Source organism: Xyrauchen texanus, chromosome 22 (assembly GCF_025860055.1).
Source record: "Xyrauchen texanus isolate HMW12.3.18 chromosome 22, RBS_HiC_50CHRs, whole genome shotgun sequence".
NCBI classification, from domain to species: domain Eukaryota; kingdom Metazoa; phylum Chordata; class Actinopteri; order Cypriniformes; family Catostomidae; genus Xyrauchen; species Xyrauchen texanus.
Window position 1 is genome coordinate 40,834,390 of NC_068297.1, and position 23,266 is coordinate 40,857,655.

At 36.8% G+C, this 23,266-nt stretch overlaps 2 protein-coding genes across 3 annotated transcripts in view; one reads left to right on the forward strand and one right to left on the reverse strand.

Moving 5' to 3' along the window:
- LOC127662591 (feline leukemia virus subgroup C receptor-related protein 2-like) overlaps positions 1 to 15,648 on the forward strand; it is a 52,449-nt gene extending 36,801 nt beyond the window's left edge. Inside the window, exons 7-11 of one of the 2 annotated variants that reach the window (XM_052153848.1) lie at positions 281 to 386; positions 1,620 to 1,731; positions 8,781 to 8,845; positions 10,006 to 10,123; positions 13,335 to 15,648. In XM_052153848.1, coding sequence (XP_052009808.1) covers positions 281 to 386; positions 1,620 to 1,731; positions 8,781 to 8,845; positions 10,006 to 10,086 — 364 coding nt within the window. In that variant the 3' untranslated portion in view covers positions 10,087 to 10,123; positions 13,335 to 15,648. The remainder of the gene's footprint in view (positions 1 to 280; positions 387 to 1,619; positions 1,732 to 8,780; positions 8,846 to 10,005; positions 10,124 to 13,334) is intronic. The other variant, XM_052153849.1, reaches the window with a different exon arrangement.
- Positions 15,649 to 15,832: 184 nt separating this feature from the next.
- LOC127662592 (ergosterol biosynthetic protein 28 homolog) lies at positions 15,833 to 22,750 on the reverse strand. Its single transcript, XM_052153850.1, has 5 exons — positions 22,583 to 22,750; positions 21,889 to 22,028; positions 16,843 to 16,933; positions 16,594 to 16,712; positions 15,833 to 16,429 (listed from the first exon to the last, which is right to left on the reverse strand). The coding sequence occupies exons 2-5, from the start codon at positions 22,019 to 22,021 to the stop codon at positions 16,341 to 16,343; spliced, it is 432 nt and encodes a 143-aa protein (XP_052009810.1). The 5' UTR covers positions 22,022 to 22,028; positions 22,583 to 22,750; the 3' UTR covers positions 15,833 to 16,340.
- Between the last annotated feature and the right edge of the window lie 516 nt (positions 22,751 to 23,266).

A 23,266-nucleotide genomic window follows, 5' to 3' on the forward strand; every position in this document is an offset into this window, starting at 1 on the left:
CCACCTTTATTTGACATCTAACAAACACTGATAATAATCAGTATGTACAATAGAAAATAGTGCACTACTGTAGTCATATGGACTATTAGATTACATATAGTTTGATAAAATCTTGGTTAAATTCTAATTTGGTTACAGACTAATAATTATCCACCACCACATAAACTCACAAGACTTTAGTGAGAAATAAAGCTTTATGGTTTGCTGACGAATGAGTTCTTTTTAGAAAGGTGCTGATATTTCCAGTGGTGCTGAAAAACATCTATCATGTTCTGTGTAGGTTCTTCATGACGGGTTATCTGCCGCTGGGTTTTGAGTTTGCAGTGGAGCTCACTTATCCAGAATCAGAAGGCACTTCATCAGGACTGCTCAATTGCTCAGCACAGGTCAAATGTCTGTTCTGTTCCTTTATATGTGATAATTTAAGTGTCCCAGTTATCATTGGAGCCAGTGATACTGTGTATACAATATATAGCCTATAATATAATGTTATATGTTATAATTGTATCTGCTTTTTGATACAACAACAATTAAATACTGCAAAAATAAAACCATAACATGCATTTTGAATAGTTAAATATTATTAATATGTTTATACCAAGTTGTTTTGTGATCATCTAAAGGTCATAAATGTATTTTTGTGTTGTTATTATGTTTTTGGGTTATCTCTAACTTTTGTGCTCAAATTGCTACACGTTTTTCGATTGAGAATGAATGAATGTAATATAAAAAGTTGCGTTATGCCGTTGTTGGGTGCTATTCCATGGTGACCCACCATATGGTGACATTTATCGGCATATACAATTTTGAGGAACTGATAACAGATTTAGAAGAAAAGTGTGATTATCTGTACAAATATTGGTCAAACCAATTATCCATCTATCTCTACAAGCAGGCGCAGTTATCAACTGTGACAATAATCTATAAATGACCAAATATCGGCCAATTAATAATCACTAATTCTGACCAAAAGCTCAGCCAACTTTATGAGGATCTACAGTTAAGAGGAAGATGAGAATGTGTATAAAGATAATTGCAATTTAAAAAAACAACGAGGAAATGGTCTGCACTTATATAGCACTTTTTTAACCTTAGCGGTATTCAAAGCACTTTACACTGTGACACATTCACCCATTCACACACCAATGACGACAGGGCTGCCATGCAATGTGCTAGCCTGCCTTTGGGAGCAACTTGGGGTTCAGTGTCTTGCCCAAGGACACATGTGGAGTCGTGTGTGCCGGGATTCGAACCACCAATCCTGTGATTAGTGGCCGACCCGCTCTACCAACTGAGCCACAGCCGCCCCTGAGAATAGAGAATTTCAGAGAATAGGTAAACATATGTGGCTTGCAGTCCACAAAGAAGGGGCTTGAGGATGACGCTTGACTCAAGCACTAATTTACCCCCCACCCCCACCCCTTGGGACTAGTGAAAGGATTAGGATAGCTATAAGGCAGAAACTCTTAGAATAGGGGAGGAGATGAGGAGGTGGATGAATGCCGGAAGGTTTGTCGACAGTGAAAGGTAAGTAGCGGCTTATATTCTACAGTTAATTAGTTTATTAGATGGTCAGGTTCCCCCTGAACCTTTGTTTATTAACTCCATTTTGTGTGCAGATATTTGGAATTGTATTCACCATCATTCAAGGCAAAATCATTGATCACTTTAGCACACTCGCTGGCAACATCTTCCTCTGTGTTTTCCTCCTCATCGGCTCAGTCATGACAGGTACAAACGTCACGCTTATCACATGACACTAAACACCATACTCATCACATGACCACTAAACATAACACTCATCACATGACCACTAGATGAAACACCACACTCATCACATGACCGCTAAATAAAACAACAGACTCATCACATAACCCCTAGAAATAAATCACCTCAGTCAACACATGAACACTAGATAAAACACCATACTCATCACATAACCACTAAACAAAACACCAATCACATGACCGCTATCACATTACTATCACAGTAATCACATAACTGTTACATACACTGAAACACCACACTTATCACATGAACACTAAATAAAACACCATACTCATCACATAACCATTAAACACCAATCACATTACTGTTACATACACTGAAACACCACACTTATCACATGAGCACTAGATAAAACACCAAACTCATCACATAACCATTAAACACCAATCACATTACTGTTACATACACTGAAACACCACACTTATCACATAAGCACTAGATATAACACCATACCCATCACATAACCACTAAACACCAATCACATTACTGTTACATACACTGAAACACCACACTTATCACATGAGCACTAGATAAAACACCAAACGCATCACATAACCACTAAACACCAATCACATTACTGTTACATACCCTGAAACACCACACTTATCACATAAGCACTAGATATAACACCATACCCATCACATAACCACTAAACACCAATCACATTACCGTTAGATAAAACACCATACTCATCACATAACCACTAAACACCAATCAAATAACCATTAGATAAAACACCATACTCATCACATAACCACTAAACACCAATCACATTACTGTTACATACACTGAAACACCACACTTATCACATAAGCACTAAATATAACACCATACCCATCACATAACCACTAAACACCAATCACATTACTGTTACATACACTGAAACACCACACTTATCACATGAGCACTAGATAAAACACCAAACTCATCACATAACCATTAAACACCAATCACATTACTGTTACATACACTGAAACACCACACTTATCACATGAGCACTAGATAAAACACCAAACTCATCACATAACCATTAAACACCAATCACATTACTGTTACATACACTGAAACACCACACTTATCACATAAGCACTAAATATAACACCATACCCATCACATAACCACTAAACACCAATCACATTACTGTTACATACACTGAAACACCACACTTATCACATGAGCACTAGATAAAACACCAAACTCATCACATAACCATTAAACACCAATCACATTACTGTTACATACACTGAAACACCACACTTATCACATAAGCACTAAATATAACACCATACCCATCACATAACCACTAAACACCAATCACATTACTGTTACATACACTGAAACACCACACTTATCACATGAGCACTAGATAAAACACCATACTCATCATATAACCACTAAACACCAATCACATTACTGTTACATACACTGAAACACCACACTTATCACATGAGCACTAGATAAAACACCAAACTCATCACATAACCATTAAACACCAATCACATTACTGTTACATACACTGAAACACCACACTTATCACATGAGCACTAGATAAAACACCAAACGCATCACATAACCACTAAACACCAATCAAATTACTGTTACATACACTGAAACACCACACTTATCACATGAGCACTAGATAAAACACCAAACTCATCACATAACCACTAAACACCAATCACATTACTGTTACATACTCTGAAACACCACACTTATCACATAAGCACTAGATATAACACCATACCCATCACATAACCACTAAACACCAATCACATTACCGTTAGATAAAACACCATACTCATCACATAACCACTAAACACCAATCAAATAACCATTAGATAAAACACCATACTCATCACATAACCACTAAACACCAATCACATTACTGTTACATACAGTGAAACACCACACTTATCACATGAGCACTAGATAAAACACCAAACTCATCACATAACCACTAAACACCAATCACATTACTGTTACATACACTGAAACACCGCACTTATCACATGAGCACTAGATAAAACACCAAACTCATCACATAACCACTAAACACCAATCACATTACTGTTACATACTCTGAAACACCACACTTATCACATAAGCACTAGATATAACACCATACCCATCACATAACCACTAAACACCAATCACATTACCGTTAGATAAAACACCATACTCATCACATAACCACTAAACACCAATCAAATAACCATTAGATAAAACACCATACTCATCACATAACCACTAAACACCAATCACATTACTGTTACATACAGTGAAACACCACACTTATCACATGAGCACTAGATAAAACACCAAACTCATCACATAACCACTAAACACCAATCACATTACTGTTACATACACTGAAACACCACACTTATCACATGAGCACTAGATAAAACACCAAACTCATCACATAACCACTAAACACCAATCAAATTACTGTTACATACACTGAAACACCACACTTATCACATGAGCACTAGATAAAACACCAAACTCATCACATAACCATTAAACACCAATCACATTACTGTTACATACACTGAAACACCACACTTATCACATGAGCACTAGATAAAACACCAAACTCATCACATAACCACTAAACACCAATCACATTACTGTTACATACTCTGAAACACCACACTTATCACATAAGCACTAGATATAACACCATACCCATCACATAACCACTAAACACCAATCACATTACCGTTAGATAAAACACCATACTCATCACATAACCACTAAACACCAATCAAATAACCATTAGATAAAACACCATACTCATCACATAACCACTAAACACCAATCACATTACTGTTACATACAGTGAAACACCACACTTATCACATGAGCACTAGATAAAACACCAAACTCATCACATAACCACTAAACACCAATCAAATTACTGTTACATACACTGAAACACCACACTTATCACATGAGCACTAGATAAAACATCAAACTCATCACATAACCATTAAACACCAATCACATTACTGTTACATACACTGAAACACCACACTTATCACATGAGCACTAGATAAAACACCAAACGCATCACATAACCACTAAACACCAATCACATTACTGTTACATACACTGAAACACCACACTTATCACATGAGCACTAGATAAAACACCATACTCATCACAACCACTAAACACCAATCACATTACTGTTACATACACTGAAACACCACACTTATGACATGAGCACTAGATAAAACACCAAACTCATCACATAACCACTAAACACCAATCACATTACTGTTACATACACTGAAACACCACACTTATCACCTGAGCACTAGATAAAACACCAAACGCATCACATAACCACTAAACACCAATCACATTACTGTTACATACACTGAAACACCACACTTATCACATGAGCACTAGATAAAACACCAAACTCATCACATAACCACTAAACACCAATCACATTACTGTTACATACTCTGAAACACCACACTTATCACATAAGCACTAGATATAACACCATACCCATCACATAACCACTAAACACCAATCACATTACCGTTAGATAAAACACCATACTCATCACATAACCACTAAACACCAATCACATTACTGTTACATACTCTGAAAAACCACAATTATCACATGAGCACTAGATATAACACCATACCCATCACATAACCACTAAACACAAATCACATTGCTGTTACATACACTGAAACACCACACTTATCACCTGAGCACTAGATATAACACCATACCCATCACATAACCACTAAACACCAATCAAATAACCATTAGATAAAACACCATACTCATCACATAACCACTAAACACCAATCACATTACTGTTGCATACACTGAAACACCACAATTATCACATAAGCACTAAATAAAACACCATACTCATCACATAACAACTAAACACAAATCACATTACTGTTACATACACTGAAACACCACACTTATCACCTGAGCACTAGATATAACACCATACCCATCACATAACCACCAAACACCAATCACATTACTTTTACATACACTGAAACACCACACTTATCACCTGAGCACTAGATATAACACCATACCCATCACATAACCACTAAACACCAATCAAATTACTGTTACATACACTGAAACACCACACTTATCACATGAGCACTAGATAAAACATCAAACTCATCACATAACCATTAAACACCAATCACATTACTGTTACATACACTGAAACACCACACTTATCACATGAGCACTAGATAAAACACCAAACGCATCACATAACCACTAAACACCAATCACATTACTGTTACATACACTGAAACACCACACTTATCACATGAGCACTAGATAAAACACCATACTCATCACAACCACTAAACACCAATCACATTACTGTTACATACACTGAAACACCACACTTATGACATGAGCACTAGATAAAACACCAAACTCATCACATAACCACTAAACACCAATCACATTACTGTTACATACACTGAAACACCACACTTATCACCTGAGCACTAGATAAAACACCAAACGCATCACATAACCACTAAACACCAATCACATTACTGTTACATACACTGAAACACCACACTTATCACATGAGCACTAGATAAAACACCAAACTCATCACATAACCACTAAACACCAATCACATTACTGTTACATACTCTGAAACACCACACTTATCACATAAGCACTAGATATAACACCATACCCATCACATAACCACTAAACACCAATCACATTACCGTTAGATAAAACACCATACTCATCACATAACCACTAAACACCAATCACATTACTGTTACATACTCTGAAAAACCACAATTATCACATGAGCACTAGATATAACACCATACCCATCACATAACCACTAAACACAAATCACATTGCTGTTACATACACTGAAACACCACACTTATCACCTGAGCACTAGATATAACACCATACCCATCACATAACCACTAAACACCAATCAAATAACCATTAGATAAAACACCATACTCATCACATAACCACTAAACACCAATCACATTACTGTTGCATACACTGAAACACCACAATTATCACATAAGCACTAAATAAAACACCATACTCATCACATAACAACTAAACACAAATCACATTACTGTTACATACACTGAAACACCACACTTATCACCTGAGCACTAGATATAACACCATACCCATCACATAACCACCAAACACCAATCACATTACTTTTACATACACTGAAACACCACACTTATCACCTGAGCACTAGATATAACACCATACCCATCACATAACAACTAAACACAAATCACATTACTGTTACATACACTGAAACACCACACTTATCACCTGAGCACTAGATATAACACCATACCCATCACATAACCACTAAACACTTATCACATGAGCACTAGATAAAACACCAAACTCATCACATAACCACTAAACACCAATCACATTACTGTTACATACTCTGAAACACCACACTTATCACATAAGCACTAGATATAACACCATACCCATCACATAACCACTAAACACAAATCACATTACTGTTACGTACACTGAAACACCACACTTATCACCTGAGCACTACATATAACACCATACCCATCACATAACCACTAAACACCAATCAAATAACCATTAGATAAAACACCATACTCATCACATAACCACTAAACACCAATCACATTACTGTTACATACAGTGAAACACCACACTTATCACATGAGCACTAAATAAAACACCATACTCATCACATAACAACTAAACACAAATCACATTACTGTTACATACACTGAAACACCACACTTATCACCTGAGCACTAGATATAACACCATACCCATCACATAACCACCAAACACCAATCAAATTACTGTTACATACACTGAAACACCACACTTATCACCTGAGCACTAGATATAACACCATACCCATCACATAACAACTAAACACAAATCACATTACTGTTACATACACTGAAACACCACACTTATCACCTGAGCACTAGATATAACACCATACCCATCACATAACCACTAAACACCAATCAAATAACCATTAGATAAAACACCATACTCATCACATAACCACTAAACACCAATCACATTACTGTTACATACACTGAAACACCACACTTATCACATAAGCACTAAATATAACACCATACCCATCACATAACCACTAAACACCAATCAAATAACCATTAGATAAAACACCATACTCATCACATAACCACTAAACACCAATCACATTACTGTTACATACACTGAAACACCACACTTATCACATAAGCACTAGATATAACACCATACCCATCACATAACCACTAAACACCAATCAAATAACCATTAGATAAAACACCATACTCATCACATAACCACTAAACACCAATCACATTACTGTTACATACACTGAAACACCACACTTATCACATGAGCACTAGATAAAACACCATACTCATCACGTAACTGCACCTTTACAATAATGTTTTAGACTAAATCTGCCAAAATATCTAAATCTATCCAAGCATCTATGCATACTGTACTGTATGTCAGTCTGTCTGGCTTTCTATAAATGTATGTATTAATAGTTTTGTCTTTCTTTCTTATTTAATTTCTGGTTGAATACAAGCTAATAAAACTCTAGAAAAAGCATTCGCTAACATGTTTCTTATGGCACAGGGACAGTTACTTATCTGTCCCCCACTGACTACCTTGCATGTTTGCCTAATTTTATCAGTTACCTGGCATCTGAGTATGTCCCCAAATTTTTTAACTCAACATAACTCATTAATTACAACAAGGAATGTTTACTTTCGTGATCAGTCAGGAATAATGATTTATTCATATTGAATGAGTATTAAGAAACAGATATTCTTTAATAATTTTGCATCAATGTGCACTACATCCTTAAAACTGATCTCGATCTCTCTCTCTCTCTCTCTCTCTCTCTCTCTCTCTCTCTCTCTCTCTCTCTCTCTCCACAGCATTTATAGAATCTGACCTGCGCCGACAGAAGGCCAACCAGCAGTCTCGCTCAGAGGCTAATGCTGTAAGTGCTTTAGTTTGACCTCTCAGGGTCGCAGTCTGTCTTGATCTTCAGAATGTTCTTGGTCTATGTTGAACGCTCTTCTCACAGCTCTGAACACTGTTGTATGCTGGTTTCATTATTTAACAAGATCTCGTTTCTCAATTAGAACTCAGTTGCTTCAGTTATGATGTGATTAAATACTGTAAATCCAAAGTATAGGTTAATTTCCAGAGGCTTTTTTGGATAAATCAGCATACACAGATTTTATTCATGAAAAAGTGTTTAGTGCATCCGGAAATTTGCAAAGATTTTAAACAAACTTCTTTCACGTTGTCATTATGGGGTATTGTTTGTAGAATGTTTAGGAAAATAATTAATTGAATACATTTTGGAATAAGGCTGTAACATAACAAAATGTGGAATAAGTGAAGCGCTGTGAATACTTTCTGGATGCACTGTACAGTACGGATGTCTGCCAGCTTCCTTTTCTGTCCTATATTTCATTTCAGCAGCATTGCGTCAATATGTAAGAGCTCTTAAAATGGGTAGTTCACCCAAAAATATCATGACTTACTGACTGTCATGTAAATTTGACCCGTATAATTTTCTGTGAAACACAGAATAAGATGTTTTAACAGAATGACTGAACAACTCTTTTTCTGTCCAATGAAAGTGGATGATTTATACTGTTAAGCTCCAAAAAAAGTAGTCCATATGACTATATTCTGAAAATCTTTCCTGCTACTGCAGCTCTCAAGTGTTATTTGCAGTTGCACTTTTTCAAAGTTGTCATGTCTGATTGGTCACATGACATGCAAGAACCAGTGGCATTTTAAATCAGGAACATAAAGGTGACGTGACACCTATAAAGTTATTATTTTTTTTTTGGGTGAACTATTCATTTAAGTATTGTTACGTTAACAATTGTTGTTTTTCACAATCTGTGACTCCTTCATGCTTGATATCTTGGGTCTCTTCAACTATTCGTTCTTCAGCTGTCTGCTTCTCTTTTGGGGTGTTTTCTCGTGGTTGCAAGGAAGTTCTCTAAACGAATGGAAATGGGTTTGTTGTGGTGTTACTCTCAGTTGGGCCATAGTGTGGTGGTAAAGTAGTGTGAGATGGTTTAGTCTGGACTTTGGGGAATTTTGAGCCATGTGTTTGATGGCTAGTTATTGTTCTAGAATTCAACCAATTGGTCTTCAGTGCAGCATTATGGGGCAACAATACCCTACAGCCCCTTCCAGGAGGAGTTTCCACATTAAACCACCATCAATGCCCACCACAACCTCGAAGGTCCAGGTACGGCTGCAGTACAGTCAGTAATTCTCTCTCTGTACCACACTAGATATATCACCTGTCTGTATAGGAAAGGTAAAAATATACCTAAGGGGTTATGTCAATAGTTGAGGTTAGGTTTAAAGGGGATTGTTCACCCAAAATGTATAATTCTGTCAGTGCTTACTAACCCTCATGTCGTTAATGCCTGTTTGATGCCATAAAAGTTAGTGAGCTGCCATGTTGTCTCCTGCCTACATAGGTTACGGTCTTTTATGGCAGTATCCTAACTGAAATGGAGCCTCATAAAAGACAGATTTGGAATGCTCTGCCTACAGTAGGCGGTAACTCCATGCTCCGTTTAAACAGTGCTCCTCACGAGCAGCGCATGGAAGACTTCAACTCACTGATTTCAATACGGGTGACGTGAAAGTAACGATGCAATACTAAAATAGCATAAATATACTGTACATAGCACACATATATTTTTGGTGAAATAGTCAGTATTTATTATTTTAATCTAGTTGTTATCAATACTTTTCAGTATTGAGTGGATTATAAGTATATTTATAATGAACATTTCTCTAGCTTCATAGGTCATTGAAAAACAAGGATGTTCAAGGTGATAAAAATAAGAAATCTTAAAAAAATCTACTTGTTAAGGTTGTAAAAATGTGTCCAATTTGGTTTCATAAAGTTTTGAAAAATACTTATAGATTTTCTACAAAAATAAAAAGTATTAAAATACTTTCCCTTCAACTTGAATACATGATATTGTACACAACTTAATAATTTCAAAAAAGTTTTCAAACACATTTTAAGGAAAAAAAAAAATATTCAACTTCAAAATGTGCCTTTTCATAGAAATCTCAAAATATCTGGTATTTTTTTAAAGATTCACACTTAGGGCACAAAGTCCGTGTACAATGTATTATCTAATTTTTCTTGAGAGTGCTAATTTGAAGCGCAAAGTGTGTTTGTGCTATCTGTGGATGTATGCGCACAAACTGTGGGAGTATTGTATGTTAATGAAGTGGCACAAAGTGCAATTGGCTATTTTCCAGAGAAATAGGTCAATGCGCTAAGACTTTTAAGAACCAGGTCGGGTTTCAGCGCAAAGTTTAAACTCAGTTCCTGCATTTCACCAGCAGGTGGTAATAAAGTTCATGTCCAAATTGAAAATATGGTGGAACATCAAATTATGTCCCTGACAATCACTTTTTTGGCCATTTTACAGAGGTGGACTGGGACTAAAAAGTGGCACTGGACTTTCTGGTAGTCAAAATATGGACTTAATTCTCATAATTTTTACTTTATTCTTAAAATATTATGACTAGAATCTCATAATGCTTCAACTTTATTCTCGTAATTTTTACTATTTTATTTTCAAAATATTACGTCTAGGTCCCAAATCAGCTGGACCAACTGGGGGTGGAGCACCCACTCTCAGCCTATTGTTATCAGTAGAGCTACAGCCCCTAATAAACCCCACCTGATCAATATGTATAAGAGATATCATAACTTTACTCAATCGGTTAGCCAGGATCAGTGAAATTGGGCGGTAACTTTTACACTCACTTGGATCTTTGTCCTTTTTAAGAGTCAGACTGATCTGAGCTTGTGTCATGTTCACGGAAGCTTTCCATTCTTAAATTATTCCGTATAAACTTCTAACAAAAGTGGAGCCAATTCTGTAGTATAAGAGCTAAGAAATTCAGCTGCAAAGCCATCTAGCCCCGGAGCCTTAATTACCTCGCCAATCTCCTCCAAGGTTATCTCAGAATCAAGATTTGTTTTTTGCTTAGTCGTCAGTTTAGGGAGTTCTAATGCTTCCACAAAGTTTCTAATGTCTTCATCAGTAGACGAAGATGTGGAACTGTAAAGATCAAGATAGAATTCTTTAAAAGCATTATAAATATCAATGACCAAGATAAAAATTTCACCACCAGCAGATTTCACTGAGGGAATGGTAGAAAAACACTCTCTCTGCTTTATATATTTAACCAAAAGCTTCCCTGCTTTGCCCTCCAACTCAAAGTATGACCAATAGCCAAAACACCACCTTTCGCGACAAAATAGTATTATATCTGTATTTCAGTCGGGTCAATTCTCTGAGGCCATCAAATGACATTCGGCACTTCAACTCTGCCTCGGCACTTTTAATATTCCCTTCCAACTCCACAAGTTCTCGTGCTTTGTTTTTGTTTTTATGAATGAGGCATACTGCATGATCCGGTCCCTAAGAACTGCTTTAAGTGCTTCCCAAGCCATGCTCACAGAAGATACTGAGGACCAGTTGGTCTCCATATAAACACTGATTTCAGCCTTTAACTTTTTTTGAGAATCAGGATTTTGTGAATGTTGCTGTAGGGGGCTGACACAATTTTGCTTCACTATGATCAAGGACTGAGTCCATCAAAATATTAAAGTCTCCTCCCAACATTATATCATGAGGGTTGCTAGCAGCTTGTAACCACCCTTCAAGATCTATAAAAAAGCCATGATCATCATTGTTAGGTACATAAATATTAGTCGAAATAAAACTTTTCCCCTGAATTTCTGCTAAAAAAGGACTCTTCCTAATTTATCTTTAATCAGTTTGAGACATTTGAATTGTAGATGTTTATTTATCAATGTAATGACTCCCCTGCTGTTACTTGAGCCAGCACTAAAGAAAACATGTCCACCCCATATCTTCCCAGATTTTTCAGCTTTCTGCGGGGAAAGATGCGTTTCTTGAAGTAACACTATACCATATTTTTTGATAAAAGCATAATCCTCAATTTATGAATGTGGAAAAATGAAGAATACACAGTTAAAATCACATTGAATGCGAGTGGTCTAATTGAAATGGAATGCTTTGGTGCACATTGTAATTGCATATTGTTGTTGTTTTTGTTGTTGTTGTCATGGTGGTGTTTCACTCCCAATAAATAAGCCTAAAAATTACTTAATCTTGTGGGAAGTCATGTCAAGTCTCTTGGTAAATCCATAGACATGCATAAAGGTATATTCTGTAGACAAGGATAATAAGATTTGATTCGGTCAAGAACGGCTCAGGGTACTTTCTATTCAGAGATTCCATTCCATTCAGATTTCCATCTAAGACTTTATACCATGTGAGAGATTTAATGGTCTAAAAGGTGCGGGGCTTAAATATAACAGAAATTCTGAAAGTTTTGCATCAATAATTCCAAAATTAATGTTTCAATTTATTCTGTTTTTTTCTTTTCAGAAATCATCTGAACACCCCGAAGATGCAAAACCGTCCCCAGTGAAAGAGGTCAAGATGTGAGGATGGAAAACCATCAGAGCAGCACACTCTTCAATATGTGCATTTACACACAGACCTTACATTACACTCCATAAAAGACATTTACAAATATGAGCTGCTTAAAGACTTTACATTCCAAATGTGGTTTTAGTGAAACAGAAATTTGATCATGCATTTCTTTACACAACTAATAAAAATACATTTATTTTAGCTCAATAGATAAGAATGCTGGAAATCAATATTAACGGCCTAAGCACAAGTGAAGGAACTTTTTTTAATCTTGACAATCTATCTATTGCTATTGTCCTGCAATATTCTTTCAAATGTATTGATCTCCTAAAATAAGTGCCAGTTTTGTCGAAATGCACTGTGCCTGCTGTAGCTGCTTGAACCACCCACTCTTATTTAACCCAGAAAGTTATCAATAATGCCGCCTATTTACTGCATCTGACAAATGACAGACGATACACTGAAAGTCAGTCATTTCCATTGGAGTCGCACAGGGGATGTGTGGAGATCCGACCATCTGTGGATGCAGCATTGTTGGATCCAATAGAGCTGATCAGCCGTGACGTCAATTTGTATGCAAATCCGGAAAGCTAATTTGCCATGGGCCCCCTTAAATTATTTGGCCAGTCAATGAATAATTAATTTGATTTTATATGATTTATTTGAAATAATTAAAAGAACAGTTTCATGTCTATCCTTGTATTTTCCATCTGGTCGAGGTTGAGAAGTGTTTTAGAAAGAAATTAGTAATCAGTCATTTTTACTTTTCAGACAGAGTAATTAGTACAGTAATCTAATTACACTGTAGTATATGTAATTAGTAGTTAGTAATGAATTACTTTTTTAGAGTAACGTATCCAGCACTTGTCACAAACCCATTTAGTTTTAAGATCAGATAAAGCTGCGCTCAATTTGAACAAAACCATGATGAAACTGACGTTTTTACAACATTCTGACCACTGACACTCATGTCGAACTGGTTGAGTGTGGAAAGGTTTGTGTGAGTGCATCATGGATGTGATCAGAATACAGAGATGAATATGTGGTCATGTTTTATAGCGCAGTGCAATACTGACCGACTGTGCAACAGTGCTGCAAGCGTGTACATGATCGGCTCATACTGGTGAGAGATGTTAAGAATAAACGAGAAAACAAACTATTTACAAGCATATTTATAAGGGTTTATATATTTACATTTACATTTATGCATTTGGCAGACGCTTTTATCCAAAGCGACTTACAGTGCACTTATTACAGGGACAATCCCCCCGGAGCTAAGTGTCTTGCTCAAGGACACAATGGTGGTGGCCGCGGGTTAGAACCTGTGACCTTCTGATTAACAGCCCTGTGCTTTAGCCACTACGCCACCACCACTCCGGTGTTCACAATATGTTGTTGTGTATTATGTAGTGAGAGTTTATGAATCAGACCAAAGTTAGAAATAAAATGCACACATATTGACACTTTTGTCTCTTTTCAAAAAGATGCTTTATGAATTTGATTCCTTAAGATAATTCATTTTATTCATTTGGTATGGCTTTAAATATCCAGAACTGTTGTGTTCTCTAATCTGATGCGTGTGACATTTTTAAATAATTTTCTTGTTAGACATGTGATGTATTACATTGTGTTATTCCTCTGTGTTGTTGTTGTTGTTGTTCACATCTTAGAGTATTTGTAAAGAATCATTTTGAATATACAGTAATCTGTCCAATCTCATGAGTCACTTATTCAATAATAAAGAGTGATTACTAGTTTTTCAAAGTGTTACTTTTGTGAGCATGTCTTGTATTTCCCCTGAAACATGTGCTGTCTGTACTCTGCATGTTAGCAGGTCAGGTGTTTAACATGCAAATGAGTCATGTAAACATCATTAATAACACGCATTCCAGGAAAAGCCATAATAGTAGCCTTATTAGTAATATGTGGGCATTTCTTCAACTTCAGCACTTTTAGCACAGTGAATTTATAGAAAGTAGAGTGCAACGGAACGAAATGGAAATGACATTTTTAACGCTTTTAAATAAAATAGCCTCTTGTCTTGCTCAGGCTAATTTCATAGCAAACATTTTGTTTCATAAATACACAAAATTAAATCTTATTTTCACTCATTGTGCATAATTTGACAAAATTTCAGCTTGATTGGAAATGACGGCTGATAAAAAGTGATACATACCTTTATTTCTTTGTTATGTCTCATATTTCATCTCAAGCATGCTCTTCTCTGACACGTTTGTCCACTTGATTAACTAGTAATTGTAATTGTTGAAAAATATATTTAAAAAAAAATTAATAATGAAATGGTTAGTGTTTATTTCACTCTCATGTTATATATGTCTTATTTTATAATGGATATTCATAGTTTAAGATTGAAAGTCTGAGGCTGGGACAAGGTGAAAACAGTCAAATCTGTACATTTGAAAAGTACCAAAAATAAGTGAAGGCCTGGTTAAAAGTTCCCAATTCAGTTTTAATGAGAGCTTCATATAACAAACAGAAAAAAAGATTTTTAATAAAAATCAAGCCCTGGGACATGAAGAAACTGTATTCATGGTATAGCTAATGTTATATTTATTGCATCATAATATTGCATTATAATTTGAGTCATTTAAAATCTATGACTCTCTTTATTAAACAAATATATGTAAATAAACCACAAATTTAACGGAGTAAAATTATGAATTGGAGCAGACAAGTGTCCAGCAAACCTGGGAACTCATGAACTCTAAATAATCATCTAAAAAATATAATTTGTCTTATATTACGCAGATTTCAATTTTTCATCATTTTTTTTTAAATATCTTGAAGTAGAAAATGGTCATTAGTTTGGGCCTCATATGTCTGGCAGCACAGGCTCATAACAAACAACGGATCAATCAGAATCATGTTTTGCTGTCTGATTATGCCCGATTATAACATGTACCCTTGCCAGTGCCCAAAGTGAATGTCTCTGGATGCTCAGTTCCTCTTCTTCTTTCGAGCTCCACTTACTTCCTGCGTCTCAGCGATACACTGGAACCCAATAAACATGCCCACAATAGAGAAACCTACAGACACAAAGAGACACTTTACTCTTCAAATGTGGTGATACAGTGCTGTTGATTCCAAGTCAACACGACTACATAAATACTGTGGATGTGAGCATTTGTGTAGGGGAGGCCAGGGCTAGTTGTCATACTATTAAGTGAATGAGTCCTGTAAGAGTGCTCACTTGCTACAATCAGAGGCGCCATCACACCAATGGTCAGAGGAGCCGTTTTATAGATGAACGCTTCTGTCAGGAAGTGACCAAGTGCCAGAACAAACGTCCACAATGTGATGTGATAAAGCCTGAAATCAGAGAAACAAAATGCCAACTTCATTCCAGCGGATTTCAGTCTTCACAGACGCACAAGTATACAGCATGATGAAGCCATAGCCATAGCAACAAAGCATTATTCTATAAGAGATGAAGTCTTACGTTCTGTTATGAATGTCTATTGCACAGGCGCAGCGGATGATGGAGGACAGAAGAGTCCAGATGCCAAACGTTCTCGCCTGAAGTCCGTTTACTGCAGAATTAGACACCAGGATGTTCAAACATAACATTTGTGCACTTTCACGTGTTCTACGTGTACTACTTCTAAAATTAATGCTTTAAGTGTTCTATTATTCTATACTATAAACACTTCTTGTCAACACCTTTAGTAGATATTAATGAAAGATCAAAGTCAGTCTTCAATATGGCTAATTTGTCAACAACCGTGAGATATACTGTCCGAAGGTGCTGACAATCAGATTTAAAATCATTATTAAAGGGGTCATGACATGAGAAACCAAATTTGCCTTGATCTTTTGGTATATAAGAGGTCTTTGTATCATTAAAACGTCCTGCAAGTTTAATATTTTAAGACGTCCTCCCCATTCTAAACGAATCATTTATTTAATCAAACTCAAAATACAGCTCGTTCTGGATTCATGGTTAGAAGTGACGTGTCGGTTAGAAGTGACGTAACAGCGTTTGCATATGACCGCCTCCAGCACAAGATAACTACGCTTTAAGCGCAAGACTACGCTCATTTCGTATCGCCGTGCGCCTCACAAGTGTTCAGTCGATGGACAGCGAGCTCTGACAGAGACTACTTGTGCACAGGAAAATTACGATGCCACACAGATGTGCTGTTCCTGGCTGTGGTCAAACAAAACCTCTGAATAAGCAGCCGAAAGATCCAGACGTCAGGGAAAAATGGATGCAGTTTATTTTTTGCGGACGTTCCAGTCACGGCAGTGTTAACTTAAGCGTTTGTTCTGTACATTTTAAGGATGACTGTTTTGAGAACAAATCTCAATATGATGCTGGCTTTGCCAGAAAACTGTTGCTCAAAGATAAGTCCGTGCCGACTATTCTGGGAACAACGACGACGCAAACTGTAAGTAATCTATTTTAAACTTTAAACTACTTTTTAAAGCGCAATTTCATTCATTATGAATAATCACAGTGTTTTTACTTAGTTTACTTGCATATTGTTCTGGCTGGGGGCGTCAATAATTGATACATAGGCACTGACGTTAGCCAATCATAACAGTGGGCGTTAACACTGAAGTCTTAAATGGAAAACGCCCCCAAAACAGACTGTTTGAATCAGAGTATGAGAAACAGGGTGGGAAAAGGTCATAAATCACTAGATTTTAAAAGTTTTTCTTAAAAAAAAATATATTAATACTATAATTGCACCTAAGGGAACATAATAATACAATAAAAAAAAAACCATGTCATGACCCCTTTAAATTGAATTCTTTATTAATATTTGACATGACAGTAGGCTACACATTTTTTGCGTCTGACAGTGTAGACAAATATTGAGTGACAAGCAAAGAAAAATATGATTTTTGTGAATTACTAAATTGTTTTAGATCTTTAAATGAGATATAAAATAAAAGGCAACCTGATTAAACACAAAATAAAGTTTTCAAATATATATATTTAAATGTATAAGTAAAAAATGTATCCAGCACCTATATCACTCATGTGAAAAACTAACTGCCCCCTTAAACTTAATAGCTGGCCGTGTCACCTTTAGCAGCAACAACATCAATGAAACACTTCCGATAACTGGAGATCAGTCTTTCACAAAGATGTGGGGGAATTTTGTCCTACTCTTTCTTGCAGTACTGCTTCAGTACAGCCACATTGGAGGGTTTTCCTGCATGAACTGCCCTTTTAAGGTCCTGCTGCAGCATCTCAGTCGGGTTCAAGTCAGGACTTTGACTAGGCCACTCCAAAACTTTAATTTAGATTCTTTTGAGCCATTCAGAGGTGGACTCATTTGCTTTAGATAATTGTCTTGCTGTATAATCCAGTTGCGCTTGAGCTTCAACACACAAACTGATGACCGGACGTTCTCCTTTAGGATTTTCTGGTAGAGAGTAGATTTCATGTTTTCCTTAATTATTGCAAGTTGCCCTGAAGCAGCAAAGCATCCCGACACATCACACTACCACCACCATGCTTGACTGTAGGTATGATATTCTTTTTGTGGAAATCTGTGTTCGAATTATGTCAGGTGTAATGGGACCCCTCTCTTCCAAACAGTTCCTTTTTCGACTCATCAGTCCACAGAACATTCTCCCAAAAGGTTCGAGGATCATCAAGGTGTATTTTGGCAAAATTCAGAGAAGCCTGTCTGAAGGCTGTCTCTAATGTTCTTCTGGGTTAGGAGTGGTTTTAGCTTCACCACTCTTCCATGGATGGCATTTTTGCCCAGTGTTTTTCTGATAGTGGAGTCATGAACAGTGACCTTTATTGACACGAGAGAGGCCTGCAGTTCCTTGGATGTTGTCCTTGGCTTTTTTGTGACTTCCTGGATGAGTTGTTGCTGTGCTAATGGAGGAATTTTGGAAGGACGGACACTTCTGGGAAGGTTCTCTACTGTGCCGCGTTTTCTCCATTTGGAGATAATGGCCCTCACTGTGGAGACCCAGAGCCTTTGTAACCCTTCCCAGACTGATGTATTTCAATCACATTTTTCCTCATAATTTCTGGAATTTCTTTTAGCCAACTTCATGCTGCTGAAAAGTTTTATTTAGGTGTTGATTTGATTGAACAGGGCTGCCAGTAATCAGGTCTGGGTGTGTCTAGTCCAGCTGAACCCCATTATAAATGCAGTTTCATAGATTTGGGGATTTAGTAGGGGTGTAACAGTTCGAATTTCTCACAGTTCGGTTTGTATTATGGTTAAAGGGTCTTTTGCAGAGCAGTGATGGCATCAAGCTTACCCAAATGAAATACAGGTGGAGCGTATCCATATACAGATCCATTCAGGTGCATTACCGTAGTTTGTAACTGTGGCTGTCTGTTTGACGCTTTGTTTTCTTGACCAAAACTTGTGCTACAGGTGTGTCATTAAACGTGAGGTGAACCGACCGTGGTGCCGATGCTCCTCGAACGTACGGTTCGTTTTTTTTTTACAGAGAACTGTTACACCCCTAGTATTTAGTAACTAAAAGTCAAATACTTCTCCCCACAGGCCCAGTTGGTATTGGATAACTTATTGTTTACTCAGATTGCCTTTATGTTAGATTTTGTTTGAATTTTAGAAACAATTTATTATGAGATACACAAAAACAGAAGAAATCAGGATGGGGCAAATATTTTTCCACAGTACTGTAAATTAACACAGAACTTATATAACCGATTAATCCTAAACAATTAATTGGTACGCAAACTTTAACCCTCAGAGACCCAAGCACATTAATACATTTTCATTTTTCCTCCTTGAATGTGTTTTTAGGAAGCCGGTGTTTAAAAATAAACATCAACAACAGGTTGTCTGGTATCTCAGTGAGTATTGATGCTCGCTACCAACCCTGTAGTCACAAGTTGGATTCCAGGGCGTCACAAGTTGACCCGGTTGCTAGGGAGGGTAGAGTCACATGGGGTAAACTCCTCATGGTCGTGATTAGTGGTTCTGGCTCTCAATGGGGCGTGTGGTGAGTTGTGTGTGGATTGTGGAGAGTAGCATGAGCCTCCACATTCTGTGAGTCTCCACGGTGTCATGCACAACGAGTCACGTGATAAGATGCGCGGATTGACGGTATCAGAAGCGGAGGCAACTGACACTTGTTCTCCACCACCCGGACTGAGGTGAGTATTCACACCACCATGAGGACCTACTAAGTAGCGGAAACTGGGCATTCCAAATTGGGAGAAAAGGGGATAAAAAACTGTGACCTCAATTTTTGCTTTTTTTAAAGAAAAGGAGGGATACGTTGAAATTTTTTTTTTTTTTGGTAATCAATATTATGCCAAAAACAAATGTCCATTGAGCTTAACTTGTATTGAACCTGGAATATTCATTTAAACTAATTTTGTTTTGGGTGAATTTTGTATGACTTAAAAAAACAAGGGCAATCTATCGGAAAATCTAGTTTAATGTAACAGCTTGCTAAAGAAATACAATAGAGCGCAACATTGCACACCCATTTATTCAGCTGTCTTGGTTGCCAGTCTCTGCCAGTATATTTCCAATTATTCTTCATAAAAGAGTTGTAAGCCATGCACCAAACCAACCTGCTCCAAGGTGAATCACAACATTACAAACTCAGACTTGAAGCAAAAAAGTATTTGAAAATCAGACAAAACGACAAAGGTTTGCATCTCTTAAGTCTTTAACGAGGGCCTGAATTGCAATCACATGAAGCACTGTGAATGACGTAATCGAATATAAAATGATAAAAATATATACATAAAACTGTTGATTTTAGGTTAATGATTTTAAGTATAGAAACTATCTAGTTTACGTTTATGGCTAAATATTCATATATACAAGTAGTTTGAGGGTGAAGGGAGACTGACTCGTTTGCTTCATTCACATTGCATCATGGGAGTGGACGGTCACAAATGGACTTGTTTGGCGGGCTTTCTGGACCCTTTGCACACTTCCTGGTTTTGGAACGTGGAAGTAAACAATCGCAGGGTAAACTTCGAAAGCAGTAAATGGATTGCTTACCCCTTTACTCCAACATCAAAAGAAAATAACGTGGACTGATGACTTCAACAGAAGCATATTACCATCAATTAACAACCTCAAAGCTCACAGTAGGTCTGTCTTTAAAGGTTTAGAAGTTATCTGTAAAAACCAATGAAAAATTAAAAAAAAAAGTCTACGGAAAAATGAATGCCATTTTTACTTCTGTAACCAGACTGTTGCACTCTATAGTCATCTTACAGCAAAATTTGCTAATATATTTTTTATATATATATATATATATACACACACACACATATTTATACAGTGTTAGCTACTGTTATGTGTTGTTTCTAAACAATTAAAAAATCTAATGAAAAAATAGGTCTTGCTTAATTGCTGTAAACAAACCTTGCAATTCTACTATGCTGGTCTCTGAAGGTTTTAACGAATGTAGCCCTGTTGCCTGTTTTATCCCAGTACTCAAGAATAAGTTTTGTGGATTATTTGATTTTGATTTAACTTAGTAATTCATAGCTGTTATACTAAAATCTTGAGACCGTAATCAGGTGTGCCCGTGTAGAGTTTCTCCGATAAGAAGCTGTGATCTCTGAAGCTCTGTACTGTATTTCCCATCGCGATCACAGACACCATGAGCAGCCAACTCCTCAAAACATTCAGAACCCGACTCATTCTTCACCTGAAACATGTGGAACATTACAGGGGTAATTAAAACACACACACTCACTCACTCACACTCACATACATACACACACACACACACACACACACACACACACACACACACACACACACACACACACACACACACACACACACACACACACACACACACACACACACACACACACACACTCACACTCACACTCACACTCACACTCACACCCACGGAAAATTGTCATCATGTCTTTCATCCAAACAATAAAAGTAAATAGTGCATGTGACTGCCAGTCCCTAACATTCTGCCTTATATCTCCTTTTGTGTTTCACAGCAGAAAGAAACGTATATGGGTTTAGAACATCTTGAGTGTGAGTAAATGATAACAGAATTTTCATTTTGAGCGAATTATTCCTTTATTTAAAATATTTAGAATAAAACAAACCATAGAAATGCATAAAATAAAGGTGGAATTACCATGGTATTTTTTGTTACAAGTCTCTGTATATCTCATTCTGTTATTAGGCTGCTACCATTACCAATTATAGATTTTATAAGAAACTAGTTTTTCTTACCTTAATTCGGTGATTCAATAAGTATCATATAACAGTAACTAATGTGAAATCTGTTCCTGACAGTCCAAACATCAGTCGTTCACGTTATCATGTTTGATTATCACAACATTCCAGTCCAGGATATGGACGTTGAGCAATCAGAAACCGCGGATGTTGTTCCGTCACGTCGAACCACCACCCCATTGGATAGTTCAGCCAGAGATAATCTCCACTCTTCAACTGAGTGTAATTGTCGACTATCGTATTACGACAGTAAGTCGCCGTTTGCGGATACCATACAAATGAATGGGGAGAGCCGTAAACTGACACCAACCTGTCGCAATAATGTCCGCTTCTTCTCCAATAAAACAGCGATTTTATTGTAGTGAACTCCTCACATGGTTCATTCCAAAATGATTTTTTGATGTAAAACATGTTGAATATTAGCGGACAGGTGGTTAATTTATTAAAAGATGAGCTGTTTCCTCATAAAAGTAGTTTATTCAGCACACCGAGGCATCTCCTCCATAGACATTAATTAAAAATATGGCGTTGCTTTGCTAACCTTGTAGGTTCTATGATAGAAGGGCGCTGTGTTAGAGGCAGTGCTTTAAAAGACCGCCCACCACTGGGAGTTTCGACCAATCACTGTCCGATCGCATCTGACACTAAACAGAGACTATTGATTATAGATTTCGCACTAAA

Excerpts from the sequence above, each read along its gene's own strand:
- LOC127662592 (XM_052153850.1), bottom strand. The coding sequence starts at position 22,021 with ATGAGTCGGGTTCTGAATGTTTTGAGGAGTTGGCTGCTCATGGTGTCT. Across the intron at positions 16,934-21,888 it reads CACGGGCACACCTGATTACG|TAAACGGACTTCAGGCGAGA; the intron begins GTCTCAAGATTT and ends CTAATTCTGCAG. Across the intron at positions 16,430-16,593 it reads GGCGCCTCTGATTGTAGCAA|GTTTCTCTATTGTGGGCATG; the intron begins GTGAGCACTCTT and ends TTGTGTCTGTAG.